The sequence below is a fragment of the Ahaetulla prasina genome, chromosome 1 (genome assembly GCF_028640845.1).
Source record: "Ahaetulla prasina isolate Xishuangbanna chromosome 1, ASM2864084v1, whole genome shotgun sequence".
Lineage (NCBI taxonomy): Eukaryota > Metazoa > Chordata > Lepidosauria > Squamata > Colubridae > Ahaetulla > Ahaetulla prasina.
The window spans coordinates 154,553,892-154,568,997 of record NC_080539.1 but is presented as its reverse complement, the minus strand read 5'-3'; the positions used below and the strand labels follow the sequence as shown (position 1 = coordinate 154,568,997).

At 38.2% G+C, this 15,106-nt stretch overlaps 1 protein-coding gene across 7 annotated transcripts in view; it reads right to left on the bottom strand.

The window, feature by feature from the left end:
- Positions 1-15,106, bottom strand: part of LPIN1 (lipin 1) — a 141,233-nt gene that overhangs the window by 17,680 nt on the left and 108,447 nt on the right. For 6 of the 7 annotated variants that reach the window (XR_009154644.1, XR_009154643.1, XR_009154647.1 and 3 more), the window contains 7 exons: positions 12,364-12,457; positions 11,848-11,917; positions 7,366-7,458; positions 5,773-5,828; positions 5,036-5,156; positions 3,862-4,010; positions 665-751 (listed from right to left, as the gene is read on the bottom strand). Coding sequence is in view for 3 of the 7 variants with exons in the window: in XM_058178640.1 (XP_058034623.1) it covers positions 665-751; positions 3,862-4,010; positions 5,036-5,156; positions 5,773-5,828; positions 7,366-7,458; positions 11,848-11,917; positions 12,364-12,457 (670 nt within the window). In the remaining 4 variants the exon portion in view is untranslated. Of the gene's footprint in view, positions 1-664; positions 752-3,861; positions 4,011-5,035; positions 5,157-5,772; positions 5,829-7,365; positions 7,459-7,609; positions 7,688-11,847; positions 11,918-12,363; positions 12,458-15,106 lie in introns of all 7 variants that reach the window. The other variant, XM_058178647.1, reaches the window with a different exon arrangement.

The following is a 15,106-nucleotide window of genomic DNA, read 5'->3' as shown; positions in this document are numbered from 1 at the left end:
AGCTGTCTGTTGTTACACAGCCATGCTATTTATCATTCCAAAGCTGCCTATCTATCCTATCTGAATGCCTATCTGAAGGATGGGCGCTCAGTTCTCAATGTTTGAAATATTTGCAGCTCAATAATTGGCATTTATTTTTATACTAGCTGGATCCTCATGCTTCACTACAAAACTATGTGATTGGGCTTGCTAAATCGACACTTACAGCTTGCAAATTAATGAGTAGTTATGATCGGGCTCTCCTCTCTCCTCTCCCTCAGCCTTGCTCCACAGAATCTTCCCCTATCCTATCCCATTCTCTCCCTCAGCCTTGCCCCACAGAAGCCTATCCTATGCTATCCCATTCTCTCCAGAGTTATTTTCAAGATGAGAGAGGGAGTAGAATGTCTAACTAATTACCATCAGAGCGTGTTATAATAATATAGAAAATGCTAATGCATGGTCATTTCAAAAAATCCTTTCTTAGTGAGCACCTAGAAGCCAAGAGGAACATACGTGGCAAATTTCAAGTTTGTAGGCTTTACAGTTCTAGAGATTTCGTGATTACGACCTGAGTGGTTTTCACTTTTATATATATAGATGCCAACTCATATGCAGTGGACATATGCAGTGGAAACTGACAAAGGAAGAAGAGGTCATTTTGCAGAATAATTAATATACTTACTGGCTCACTTTGTGATACAATTTAGCAATGCCTTGATGTGTCCAGTCCTTGCCAAGGGTAGGCAAAATATGACCTAAAGTATCTGATCTGAAAAAACAGAAGATACTTGAAACCAAGAAGAAATATACAATAACAAGCTGTATTTGTGGAATACAGAAAACACGTTTGGCAGTTAACATTAATATACTTGTTGGTCAGCATAATTACTTTAATGATCTCTAGCAATGCAGGAATATATATTCAGAAATATCATTTATTTTTTTCCTTTCCAAACAATTATTTTCACTTTACAATGGAGGTTTTGGAAATATTCTAATTTTGATCCTATTGACTTGGTAATGGTATTATTTCCAAAATCCTTTCATGACTAAATTATATATTAGAAGCAGCAGTTATTTTGAGCCGCTTTATCTTACACTCTTTCACTTTCAAATTTCAATAGATGTTTATACATTTTAGCAATTACATGTTCCCATTTGTACAAAGTTATATTTCAAACTCAGTCCTACAATGTTCGGAACCATGGATTCTTTCGTCTAGTTTAAATATTATAATAATTGTAAATAAAAAAAATTGATAAATATATTCCTCTATCACTAGTTCTTCTGTTGATTTTATTTTACATTCCCCCTGACAGAATTCTAATAATCACAATAGGTTAGCCATTTATGTTGGCTTATTATTACACACCCATCAAATGTTTCTTTTGTTCTAATAGCAAGAAAGGTGTTTAGGGCACAACCTGGGTTTGTATCTATTCCTTATTCTCAGTATGGCACTTCTAACAGAATTTGATGCATTAGTAGGATTTAACATTAATAAACAGAAGCTAAAGATAACAATGAAAAATATGAAAATACAAGGTAAAGCAGAATTGATGAATAAAAGGTTTTAAAATTGAGAAAAAATATTTATCATCATGTGACAAGTATGGATTATGTATTTGTTGTTAGTTGCGAAGTTGTGTCTGACCCATCGCGACCCCATGGACAATGTTCCTCCAGGCCTTCCTGTCCTCTACCTATCCTCTGGAGTCCATTTAAGGTCACGCCTAGTGCTTCGGTGACTCCATCCAGCCACCTCGTTTTCTGTCGTCCCATTCTTCTTTTGCCCTCAATCTTTCCCAGCATTAGGCTCTTCTCCAGTAAGTCCTTCTTTCTCATTAGGTGGCCAAAGTATTTCAGTTTCATCTTCAGGATCTGGCCTTCTAAAGAGCAGTCAGGGTTGATTTCCTCTAGAACTGACTTGTTTGTTCGCCTTGCAGTCTAAGGGATTCGCAGGAGTCTTCTCCAGCACCAGAGTTCAAAGGCCTCCATTCTTTGGCGCTCAGCCTTCCTTATGGTCCAACTTTCACAGCCATACATTGCAACTGGGAAAACCATAGCCTTGACTATACGCACTTTTGTTGGCAGGATGCTTTTTAATAAGCTATCTAGATTTGCCATAGCTTTCCTCCCCAGGAGCAAGCGTCTTTTAATTTCTTGGCTACAGTCCCCATCCGTGGTGATCTTGGAGCCCAGGAAAATAAAATCTGTCACTACCTCCATTTCTTCCTTATCTATTTGCCAGGAATTAAGAGGACCGGATTATATATTACTTCAATATAACTATGTTAAGGCATAGAATGAAATTAGAAAAGATATGTTAATGTGAGGTGAACTACAATTGTTATTGCTGGGAAGAATTTCTGTGATTAAAACGAATGTTTTGCCTAGCATGTTGTTTTTGAGTCAGGCAAAGCAAAACATCAGTTTTGACAACTGATACACCATTTAAACAATCCAGAAGGATATATTTAAATTTGTGTGACAGGGGAAAAAAATACAAGATAAATGTAAGGTGTTGTGTACAAAAAAGAAGAAGAAATTATATTTTGCAACTTGATGTTTGGTTTGGATGAAAAAGTGGGTGCTGCTGAGAAACAGAGTTACAATTAAACAACCTGAGATTTGGGTGGCATGGATAATTGCAGTACGATAAAGTTAAGGTTAATGTAGATTTTAAAAATCATTGTTAAATTTACTATAAAAAGTAGCAATTCTTGACTGGGTTCACACTTCCCACATACGTCATTCTAAATTTTGGCATGGGAGGTGGGGGCTTTCTTGTTGCATATTGTATAAACCTATCCACTATCATTTAAAAACCATAACGTGTCAATTCAGCCAGTTGCAGGGGTGAAATCCAGTAGTTCTGACAGGCTCTGGAGAACCGGTAGCGGAAATTTTGAGCAGTTCAGAGAACCGGCAAATACCATCTCTGGCTGGTCCCAGAATGGTGTGGGAATAAAGATTTTGCAATATCCTTCCCAAGGAGTGGGGAGGGAATGGAGATTTTGCATTATCCTTCCCCTGAAGTGGGGTGAGAATGGAGATTTCTATTTCTCCATGCAGTATTCTTCCCCTGCCACGCCCACCAAGCCACAGAATCAGTAGTAAAAAAATTGAATTTCACCACTGGCCAGTTGTGTTTAATTCAATAAGCCACATTTAAACAAACTACAGCTTAGCATGACAAACAATCTTTGACTTCAGCAATAAAAGAATGCATAGGAATGATTAAAGAACACTCTAAAATTAATACTAAAAATAAACAGACCAAATAAAGAGGATGTAGAAGAACTGCAACCACTGTGCTGTGAAAGACCAAGAAACACCTACCTGCACCTCCTGCAACATTTCACCCATACTGTGGTCAGGATAAGTATTTATTGCAGATGGCCACTGTCTGGCACATAAAAGAACAGGAAAAGACATTCTCCTATCTCTTCAGCCAGATTGGCAGAAAGCCACAATTCCTTCTTTGTGTCACTCTTGTATCATATAACAGAAGCAAATAGCTGGCATCCACACTTTATCTGATATTTGACAATGGCCCAGTGCTTTTATATGTTGTAAAGCACGAACTGTGCCATCATTGTGTTGCTTGGAGTAGTTAAGTTAAGTAGATCCTTAAGTGAAATGTATATACATGACACCACCACACTAAAAAGAAAGGACACTTCAAAGGAAACCTGTAATGTTTGTTTCTGTAGGGCTCGGGTTTGCTCTTTCACAAATCATGATATAGCCAACCTTTTAATATTTGCTGTTCAGTTTAAAGTAAAAACATCACTATTGGTTTGTCTTATCAGAAAGAGCAGAACATAGTATTCCCTGAACAGAAATGTGCCATTCTGTGTCTGTCTAAAAACTCACCTTGTGATGGTGCCATCAATGTCAGAAATAATGACTTTGTCATCCCAGTTCCATAAATAAATGGTGCCTTCACAGCGACATGTTCCTTGATATTGTGTTGTGACACTAAAAGTGACATCATTGGGACCATTTTTAAGGTTGAGATTTTTCTGTAAAAACAAAAACCAAAAAAAAACACAGTCTAGAATTCAAACTTACCTTGAAGGAAATATACGTACAATTGTAGTTCAAATGAAGCTGCAATTATACTTACACCTTCCAAGCTAACAACTTATGGTAACAGACTTAATGTTTGGAAAATTGTGTTGTAAATGTTGTACCTTGATGAACATATCTTTTCTTTTATGTATACTGAGAGCATATGCACCAAGACAAATTCCTTGTGTGTCCAATCACACTTGGCCAATAAAAAAAAATTCTATTCTATTCTAAAAGATTCCACAAATGGTTGCTCAGAGGTTTGCTCAGGTGCCAATTTTTGGCATAATGATGACACAAAATCTTCCAATAACTTGGTAAAAGCAGAAGGGTCCATGGCTCAGTGACAGAGCATATTCTTGACAAGATGAAAGTGGCATCTTTGAAGCTGGCACTTCAGCCACTGGAAACCAGTATGCTTTCTTTTAAGAAGAGAAACAGACTCTACACCATAATAAAGATATTTCGCTGAAGCACACCTCAAAGAAAAAGAAAACAAATTCCCAGGACCCAGAGAAAGAAACCCCAAAGATGTTTCTGAAGGCAGCTGGATGTTCTTGATTTTTTTCCCCTAGAACTAAAGAAGCTTCTTGGATGAGAAGTGAAATGTTTTCTAAGAAAAAAACAAGAAAGTCCAGTTGCCTTTTGAACACCATCTTTGGGACCACCACGACCTGAATGATTTAGAATCTCCATAGACAGAAAAAGAAATGTATGTATTCATGATCCCACACATTTTACTGATTTTTCTCAACCTCTCAGTTTGTTCCCTTTTACTCCATTCTTAATGGATGTCATTTGACTGTTTTCTTCTGCTACAGTTCAATTAACAGGCTTCTTTTCCCACTACCATGGACATAACTGGATCAGCTGGACTATCAATCTTCTTCTCTTATAAGCAAGGATATTCTTTACTTGATATTGGAAACTCTCTTATTATCACAGGTGGATTCTCCATGATGATAATGTTACTTACCAGCTGTTCTGAGCTGAGTCGAAGACTCTTTTTATAACCTATCCCAGACAACAGTGGAAGGTGGGTGGTTTCACTTTTAGTTCGGTGGTCTTCATCACTCGAAGAAGTATCATCTTTGATTCTGAAACATCAGACACAGAATGCTCACATTTCTTTTCTGTATCAACTCAGTGGGGAGACAGGTTTGTAAATATTATTCCTCAGCCATTATTGATTATTTTATTTATGACAACTGAACTCTCTTTGGGATGCTATGTCAAGAAAACTGGCTCAAGATCACTCAGTGAATTTTTTTTCTGCCTGATATGGACACCAATCTCAGCAATCCTAATCTGTTACTTCCCTCAGTAAACCATACAGGCCGAAATCAGACTGATATAATTCACAATCATTTATCTCTGCCTCTGATTATTCATAATTTGATATTTGTTGAAGCTCCCAGAACTGTCATCTTGCTTCAATAAAATAATAAAGTAGCAGCAAAGACAAATAGAGTCAATCGTCACGACTGTGGTACCAGAGCTAACAAAGGATTTTCATCTTGCAAAACCCCCAAATAAATTTGTCAGTGAAATAAGTTTGAAGCAATTTGGAAAGAGACACCATAACATATGTCTAACAGATTTAGATTCAAATCTTATTCGGTTATGAAACTCAGAAGATGTTTTCTTACCATTTTCAATAGATAAATAAGGTAATTTTTAAAAATTAAAAAACAGGATAGCAATGTCCAATACCTGTCTGCAATACTCTTCTCTTCTTTTCCGTTGAGACCTTGTGTTGGCTTTGCCTCCTGTGGGATAAAATGTAAATGGTGAGGAATAGATTGTGAACGTTCCACTGTCCATTGTCTTCCTACTTCGAAGAAAAACAAACTACAGCAAATATTAATACAGTTATAGCACTATTCTATTGCAAAATCCATTCTTACTGGCCTTCATAGTTCTGTTTTATCCAGCTATGAGGGAAACATTTGTTCAGGTGATTCACATGAGCTTTATTAGGATTAATATTTCCTCCTGGACCTACTTCTAAAGTTTAATGGGGAATATTAACGATAAAGGTAAGACTGAATGTAACTCAACTTATTGACGACTTCATAGATATGAAGGGAATTGCAATTGCATTGTTCTGTGTAATCATTGCATAACATTAGCTAAATGGACCATCTACACCTACTGTCTTTCTACTAGAGAATAATAAAAGGGCCTGGCCATCATAATCATATGCCTTTCTTCAAAATCTCCCACAACCATTTTGGCAATCCCTGCAGGAGCTTAATCAGATGGCTCATGCGCCAAACCAGCAAATGAGTTTTTAAATTATTGACAGTGACCTTGAATACTATTCAGGAAAATAACATTGACCAGCTTTGAGATGCTAAAGAAAGAACATGAGATATTGTACCAAGAATTACAATAATCAGCTTCCTGGAAATCTTTGTTGTGGCAGCTTATATGGCTTAAGAATCTGCAAATATAGGTAGTCCTCCATTGAGCCCAAAATTTCTGTGGCTAAGCGAGACATTTGGTAAGTGAATTTTACCCCATTTTACCACCTTTCTTGCCACAGTTGAATCACAAGTGAATCACTACAGTTGTTAAATTAGTAACATGATTGTTAAATGCATCTGGCTTCCCCCTTGACTTTGCTCGTCAGAATTTCACAAAAGGTGAACACGTGTCCCACAGGGACACGACAACCCTCATAAATATGAGTCAGTTGCCAAGCCTCTGAATTTTGATCACATGATTGTGTGGGTGCTGCAACGATTGCTAATGTGAAAAACTACCGTAAGTCGCTTTTTCATTGCCGTTGTAACTTTTTTTTTTTTTTAATTTATATTTATATCCCGCCCTTCTCCGAAGACTCAGGGCGGCTTACATTGTGTAAGGCAATAGTCTCATTCTATTTGTATATTTTTACAAAGTCAACTTTTATTGCCCCCAACAATCTGGGTCCTCATTTTACCTACCTTATAAAGGATGGAAGGCTGAGTCAACCTTGGGCCTGGTGGGACTAGAACCTGCAGTAATTGCAGGCAGCTGTGTTTAATAACAGGCTTAATAACTAAAGGAACTGTTGTAAGTGGAGGACTACCTGTATTGTTTACATCCTCTTATGACCTAAATAGGATTCCAAACGAACAAGCAAATCAATGCCAGTGTTTATCATTCAGCAGTTCATTTTTTAAAATCTGGATTCTTTAAGGAGAGTAAACAAGTCACAGATTTCATGCAAGGGGCTTATATATAGTGTGTGTGTGTGTGTGTGTTGTCTTGGTGTGTGTAGAAGCCTAGAAGAAAAATTCAGGGAAGTTCCAGATTTACCTCTTTGATAGAGTTATTCCTCCCTCTCCATGAAAACCACCATCTTCCACCTTTTTTGGGCATCTTATCCCTCATTATAGAATCCACAGTGGCCTGTGATAAATGGATGGTAACATAAATAATGGAACTAAACAAAAAGTAATCGAATTCATGCAAACAAAAGGTTTTCTTAAGGAACAAAAAACAAACCAAAAAACCACAGAGACAATTTAAACTGAGGCAAAGCAAGTCAAAGGAAACATACTATCTGTGGGCTACAAATCTTGTTAAAGCAAAACCTAATGGTATCCACAAGTGCGCGGAAATAACTTAAACAAGAACACTTCAAAAATTCAACAAAGAAAAATAGGAAACAAAAATGGGAACAAAAAAGGCATAATAAGTTTAGTGTAATGCACGAAAGGCGGGGAGAAAGAAACACTAATTTTGTTTAGTATAAATTATAAAAGACAATTTTATTTTACTGGCAAGGAATTCAGCATGGCTGTCTTTCATAAAAATAATAAATAGCTGGATGTTTTACTATCTTCTAATAGTTATTAGAAAAGGGTTAAATGATAACAGTTGAATGAAACATTAGCATTAATACAGCAACCCGATAGCTAAAACTGCTGAAGAGAAAGTTACGATCTTAACACAACATGTTTAACCGTGATTTTATATATACAGGTTGATTTCTTATTCTAACCAAAACAAATATTTTCTCCTTAGATCAAGATAAAATTAACATCCAATATATTCAAATGCACAAGGATCAATTCTAAAATGCATTAAAATGCTTTGGATAATTCACTGGATTTTAATTACCTGATAAAAGTTACAATCTACATAGGTGAATGAGCCGTTAAAAAAAAATAGGCGACAATTCATATCTCTCCTTTACCTCAAAGGCAACTGCTTTAAATCAGCTCCGATTCACATTCCATACGGAGGCTGCAGCTGTGGGGGAACCAGAAACTGGACTGCAAATCCCATCATCTCTAAGGACTGGCTACAGCAGATGGGGCTTGAAGACCAGCAACTGGGTCTCGCTCTCAGGCTTACAGCAGGCATATGGAGATCCAATCCTCTGTGAGCAATGGGGTGGGGGAAAATGCTTACGGGGAGTCCTCGGGTTACAATGGCAACTGGGACCAAAGCTATTGTCCCTAAGTGATGTGGGCATAAAGCATGTCAAGTGACCGCATCTCTTAGCGACCACAATCCCGGTAGTCCTGGATGCCATAGTAACCTCAAGAAATGTGGGTCATTAAGCAGGAAGCAGCGGAAATCCCAGATGAGGATGTCTGCAAGTGCAGGGAGGCTGGGAGAAAGTGGATGAGATGCCACTTTAAGCACAGGAAGCCAGGCAAAGCAGTCCAGGTAGTCCTCGACTTACAACAGTTCATTTAGTGACAGTTCAAAGTTACAAGGGCACTGAAAAATGTGGCTTATGATCATTTTTCACAGTTACACCTTTGCAGCATCGCCATGGTCATGTGATCAAAATTCAGATGCTTGGCAACTGGTTCATACTTATGACCGCTGCTGTGCCTCAAGGTCATGCAAACCCCTTTTGCGACCTTCTCACAAGCAAAGTCAATGCAGAAGCAAGGTTCATTTAACAACCCCATTACGAACTTATCAACTTATCAACTGTGGTTTAACAACAGTTTGGCAACAACGGTTGTTAAAATGGGGCAAAACTCCCTAGGCAAACATCTCAGCAGAACAACAGACATTTTGGGCTCAATTGTGGTCGTAAGTCAAGGACTACTTGTATGCTGCAGGAGTGAAGGGAGGCAAGGGAAGCAGGGCACCGTGCCATGCAAGTGTATGAAGGCTAGGGAAGACTTAACAGAGCCATTTGCAACCTTCCCTGTTGGCTTCCCATTGACTTTGTTTGTAGGAAGCTGGCAGGAAAGGTTGCAATGTGGGCCATGTGACCACCGGGCAGTGCAACAGTCGAAAATAGAAGCTGGTTGCCAAGTGCCCGAGTCGCAATCCCATGACACAGGGATTGTGTGATGGCTGGAACCTCTACAACTTACAGTTTTAAGTTTCCCTTGTTCAGCACCATCATCATTTCAAATGGTTGCTGAACAAATGGTCAGTAAGCAAGGACTACCTGTACAGTATTATTGGTCTGGAAGAGGACTAAGCATGAATTTCTGGTGAATTCGAATCCAGTAATGGAAATAGCATGAAACTGTTATAGCTGCTTTGACCTGCCAATGATCTTTGCTCTTTTCATGCCATCTGATGTTGTAAGGATGTGAAAGCAGGTAGCAAATCCTGGCTTGAATTTATCTATTGCAACTTTACTGACTAGACAGATCAATCAATCAATACGCAGTGAGACAAAAGGATGCTGCTGAGTCCATTATTTCATCAAACATTAAACAAATTAAGGGCTATCTTGGGATAGATTTTTTTTAATGTCACTATCAGTCTACAGGGAAGACCTCACTAGACCTTTAACTGGACATAAGTGTGTTTAATGAAATCAATTAGTTCAGAAGTGGGTAAGGTATTTTATATGCAAGAGCTGGGCCTAATGGAATGTGTAGATGAGCTTGGGGGATGAAAGAAATAGATACTGCTCAGGAAACAACCAGACAAGAGGAGGAGGAGGAGCCCCCAAGAGTTTAATGATCAGAGAAAGGAACGTAGGAAGAATCTGTCTCTCCTCATTGATCAGATGGGTCAAAGTGGTGATGGGAAGTCTGGGCTTTCAGACTTACAAGTTTCTATTAATATAGCCTTATAATAAAGTAGATTTAGGTCATCTACTTGTGTTTCATGCCAGGAAGGCTGACGCTAAACCCAGGAAGGCTGACACACTAAACTTTCTTCCCCTGATAGCATATATCCAGACATGGGAATAACATACAACAAAAATTATGCAGCTCCAAATTTAATTTTATTAAGGTCAGGAATAGGTAGGTAGGTAGGTAGGTAAGTAGATAGGTAGGTAGATAGAAAGATAGAGATAGGGATAGGGATAGGGATAGGGATAGGGATAGGGATAGGGATAGGGATAGGGATAGGGATAGGGACAGGTCAATCCAGCTTGTCTTTCTCTTTTCAAACAAATAATTCTGAAGGCAAATTATCTAATCCATCAACAAACAATGGCTTTGAAAACAAAATTGCAAATTCATGCAAAATCTAGAAATTCTACAATGTATTATGTACCTTTAACTAGGCAAGCTAGAGGAAATGTCACACACAGACGTAATTTTACTTTCCAGTATGACTGAACTAAGAAGGAAGTGGCTAAATGTTATCTTGGAAACTGTTATTTATATATACATATACGTATACATATACATATACATATACATATACATATACGTATACGTATACATATACATATATATATATTCTGAGGTTTTCACGGGTGTTTGTATGTAGGTCTTTGGTTGTTCGGGTTTTCTCCCGTGTAAAATTGGAAATGTCTTGGCGACGTTTCGACGAAGTCTCATTCGTCATCTTCAGGCTTCAGCTTCGTGCTTTTGGGAGCAATGTGTGATCGCAGCTGTTTCTTCCTTTTAACTGCTAGTGGGGGTTTGAACTGATTGGGTGGGAGCTTGGCTTGGCTCCCACAAACACGAAGCCAAACAACAGCAATGCAGCTCACCAGCTCAAATCCCCCTGCAACTCAGACTAATCTGAGCACAACCAAGCCCCCACCCAAACAGGATACACCCCCAGCCAATCAGAGCACAAAAATAACCCCATCCAATCAGAGCACAGCCAAGCTCCCACCCAATCAGTTCAAACCCCCACTAGCAGTTAAAAGGAAGAAACAGCTGCGATCACACATTGCTCCCAGAAGCACGAAGCTGAAGCCTGAAGATGACGAATGAGACTTCGTTGAAACGTCGCCAAGATACTTCCAATTTTACACGGGAGAAAACCCGAACAACCAAAGACCTACACACACACACACACACACACACACACACATATATATATATATGTAGGTCTTTGGTTATTCAGGTTTTCTCCCGCGTAAAATTAGAAGTGTCTTGGCGACGTTTCGACAAAGTCTCATTCATCATCTTCAGGCTTCAGCTTCGTGCTTCTGGGAGCAATGCACGAACCTAGAAGCACGAAGCTGAAGCCTGAAGATGACGAATGAGACTTCGTCGAAATGCCGCCAAGACACTTCTAATTTTATGCGAGAGAAAACCCGAAGAACCAAAGACCTACATATATATATATATATATATATATATATATATATATATATATATATATATAAAATCTGAACCTCTAATTCTGTCGTCATTCTTAAACCAAGAATAAAAAGACGGCTAGAAAAACAAAGCAAAAAGGTTATATTGCCCCATAATGAGCCACAATTGTGTATTAGTCAGGGATAGAAGAGACCAGAAGCCCAGATGGGATGGGAGGGGTAACACTACAACATACAGAGTCTAGCTAGACAAAGAGAGCAAGGACTTTTGCCCACAAGGCTGGCCTGGTCAATCTCACCTTTGGCAAAGGTTTCTGGAATGCCTGCATTGCCAGCAGGAGTGGAGCTGCTGTTGTCCAGTTGTAGTATCTAAGAGAGCAAAACAATATATTTCTTAGCCAGGTGCAGAACATTTAATTTCTCACTTTTAAGTTCACTCTTGTTAATTTCAACCGATTGCTAAAGGCACCCTAGAACTTTTCAAATCTGTTCACGCTCAAGAATTCCTCTTTGTGGGGTTGTTGCTTTTAACAAAATGCACACATTTTATTCTGCTAAGCCAGGGGTGAAATCCAGCAGGTTCTGGAGAACCGGTTGTGGAAATTTTGAATGGTTCAGAGAACTGGCAAATACCACCTCTGGCTGGTCCCAGAGTGGGATGGGGAATGGGGATTTTGCAGTATCCTTCCCCTGGAGAATGGAGATTTTGCAGTATCCTTCCACTCCCACCAAGCCACACCCACCAAGCCACACCACGCCCACAGAACCGGTAGTAAAAAAATTAGGATTTCACCACTGTGCTAAATTGTACTTACTTGTTTCCAATCTTCACCACAAGGTTTGGATCGTCAATAATAGCTGGGTTGTCCACAAACTGCTGATAAGAGACTTCTTGTTCTAAAAAGTTTTCTGTTTGGAAGGGGGAAAAAAACCACGAATGAAACTCTAGTAACAGGTTAAAAAGCGCTTGGAAAATATTGTAGAATTAGCCTTTTTAGGAAACCACGAAAGCACAAAAGCAGTTTCAGAGCCTGCAATCTCAGATAGTCAGCACAGCATAGTTTTAGGAGAAAAAGAATATAAAGGCTGTTACTTGAAGATTCCCATCAAAACCGAAGCAGAGAATGTTGCTTGAAGTAGGTTCTATCTGCCTTGGTTCTATTTGTAGGAATTCCAGCAGATAAACTCACACATTCAGTTTTAAGAAGAGTCTGTCCTGTCTAGTCTTGAGAAAACCTCAGTCTGAATGTGGGGTTAGGCTGAATCACAGAGCTGAATAAATTTGTGTACAGGCAATTATAAAACTGAAATATGAATCTTTTTTGAAAAGAAAGATACGTATATGCAGGCTATGGCCAGTCATATAGCTTTGGCAATAAGACTCCTTGCAATGTGTAATTAATTTCCTAATCTGAAACCAACTCCTGGATGGTGGTTGCAACCAAACCTGCCTTCCAGCTAGGTTGCGCTTTTATAGATTAATAAAATAAATAAAATAAGTCGCCTTGCACATACTAATCTGAATCAACACAAATGGTGCCCTTTAAAATAGCACTGAAAACAACATTAACAGTATGATTTAAGATTAGAGGCAAGAACCAAGATAAACATCTTAGAGTAGCATGTAAATTGCTAACTGATTAATCACATGCTTCTGGTAGTTGCATGGACAAGTCACCTGTACCTCAACCTGCAATAAACAACAGCTTTTCTACAAAGGGTTCTGCAATCTCCTTGAACCTGTTTAACCAACTTCCCATCTTTTATTTTATTCAGCTGTGCCAAACATATACCCCCTTTTTTTTTCTTATACCACAAGCTCAAACTGAGTTTCTCCTTGCTGACCAGCACTTCAGGAGAGCTGCCTGCCTTTATTTGATCTAAATTTGATTAATCAGTTCTCCTCGGGTTTATTTTTCTCTCAGTAATGATTTCTCAATCTATAATTTGGTGTGTCTCAACAGCCAAGTTTCACAACTGATCTTACCATAGGGAAGTCCATTACTTTAGCTCAGGGCTCTCCAAACTTGGCAACTTTAACACTTGTGGACTTCAACTCCCAGAATTCTGGGAGTTGAAGTCCACAAGATTTAAAGTTGCCAAGTTTGGAGACCCCTGCTTTAGCTGTTCTGATGGTTGCTGTCACCGAAATGTCTTATGCTTCACCATTTTCTCCAAGTCTGCCTTTCCATTCCTATTTTATTCTGTTCCTCCCAACTCAGCTCTTTTCATATACGATAAGATTCCTCAGAAAAATAAAACATGTTTCCAGCAGATTTACCAATCTGCCGTAAGTCTGTTTTTGCTGTTGATAAACCAAACGGTAAACTAAACTTCCTTCTTGGAGTCTCTTGCTCCTTTCCTCTTATTTGGCTTATTTCTCTTTTACAAAAATCTCATCAGGCATATCTCTTTCCACATGTGGGTCTATTCTCCCCTGTAAGATCTTAAGTAAAAAAAAACACCTTCATTTAAGAAATCACTGAAATTGTTTGGTTGTTTACACATTCACTTGTATCCCCCTTTGATTTAGTTACGGTATTTATACTGGTATGTTCTAGTATTTGAGCCAGGTGAATATTGTTTCATATTTAAATGCGCTTTAGCACTTACAATGCCTCTTCTGTAATTTTAAACTGGTCACTGGCAATTTCATCTGCTTTACTTTCCTACTACCTGCCACCATGGATCACTTTTCCATGGAGTAGCCTCCTGAGTGTATTCTTTTTTTAAAAAAATATTCCTGTCATTCTGAAATCTTAGCTATAAAAAGTATTAATGTAGTCCTTCCATTTTCTTATAACTTTCACTTCTATGAGATTTCTTCTGTGCTTACTTTGACATTAGCCATATGTTTCCTGTTTTTGCCCCTGAACTTCTTAAAAAAATTATCTCATTTTCTTTTTCTTGATTTTTTTTAGCTGTTGACAAGGGATTGAATGTTTCCTTTGTTTTTTCCTGCTTCATGCCAAAAATGGTTGCTATGTATCCTTCCAAGACTTTCATCCTTCATCTTTTCCCGTCTATTTAAATAGCTTGCTCTAAAAGTCATTTAGAACTTTTTTTTTTCTTTTAAATTTTAGGAATAGTTTTTGCAATTTGATTTTCACTATGTGTCTCAATTCCTTATATAGCTCTTCTTGTTCTCTTTCACATATTGAATTTGTTCTTTAAGTTGATTTTACATTCTAATTAACTGAATCAAATCTTGTTCTCTCCCATGGTCTAGATTTAATTTATGGCACCAATAGTTTATGGTCTGTTTCACAATCTGCACACAGAAATTTCTGGCTTACTGCACTGTATTTCTCCTTCTTTGTTTCCTATTATCTAGTTAACATGATTCTATTGTTTTATATCTGATAATGTCCATGTGTAGAGGCTATTTTTATCCTCGAAGCAGATGCTAGAAATAAGAGATTCTCTTCACAAAGTTCTGTAAAAGTATAATTTCAAATTCCCTCACTTCTCCATACTTTGCACCAGGGTGAAATGTAAAATTTGTTACTACCAGTTCTGTGGGTGTGGCTTGGTGGTGGTGGAGGTAATGTGACTGGG